At 60.2% G+C, this 611-nt stretch overlaps 1 protein-coding gene across 1 annotated transcript in view; it reads right to left on the minus strand.

Moving 5' to 3' along the window:
* Positions 1 to 238: 238 nt before the first annotated feature.
* The window catches only part of LOC104464997 (hepatocyte cell adhesion molecule-like), a gene marked incomplete at both ends in the record, with an annotated part of 1,266 nt that continues 893 nt past the window's right edge, over positions 239 to 611 (minus strand). Inside the window, 2 exon segments of the mRNA XM_010077884.1 lie at positions 239 to 344; positions 451 to 611. Of these exon segments, the coding sequence (XP_010076186.1) occupies positions 239 to 344; positions 451 to 611 (267 nt within the window).

Consider the following 611-nt stretch of genomic DNA (forward strand, 5'->3'; position numbering starts at 1 on the left):
GGGATGGGATGGGATGGGATGGGATGAGAGGAGAAGATGGGATGGGGTGGGACGGGACAGATGGGTCACGGCAGGATGGTAGGGGATGGGATGGGATGGGATGGGATGGATGAGACGAGATTTGACAAGAAGGGATAGGACAAGATGAAATGGGAGATGAGATGGGATGGGACACAATGGGACGTGATGGGACGTGATGGGACAGGAGAATAGGAGCCCCCTTGGGCTCCTGAGTTACCCCCAGCCATACTTCTTGGAGGGTTTCCAGCAGGCGCAAACTGTGACCAGGGTGACGAGGAGGAAGATGCCGCCCGTGGAGAGGATGATGTAGAGGGAGCTCCGGCCTGGGGGAGACCAATGAGGGGGTCCAACCCCCCCCATATTTTAGATGGGAGCATCTTCAAGGGATGACCACCCCGGGGGTGCGGTTGGGGAGAACGGGTGGCTTACGGTAGACGGTGAGCTTCACAGGGACGCTGCGGCCGTGGCTGATGGGGTTCTCCACCAGGCAGCTGTAGACGTCATCGTCGGCCATGAGGACGCGGGTGATGGTGAGGATCTTCTGGTCAGGGGAGAGGAGCAGGCGGGAGTCGTTGCTCAGCGGCCGCCCA

The sequence above is a fragment of the Pterocles gutturalis genome, unplaced genomic scaffold (assembly GCF_000699245.1).
Source record: "Pterocles gutturalis isolate BGI_N339 unplaced genomic scaffold, ASM69924v1 scaffold17028, whole genome shotgun sequence".
Taxonomy (NCBI): Eukaryota; Metazoa; Chordata; class Aves; order Pterocliformes; family Pteroclidae; genus Pterocles; species Pterocles gutturalis.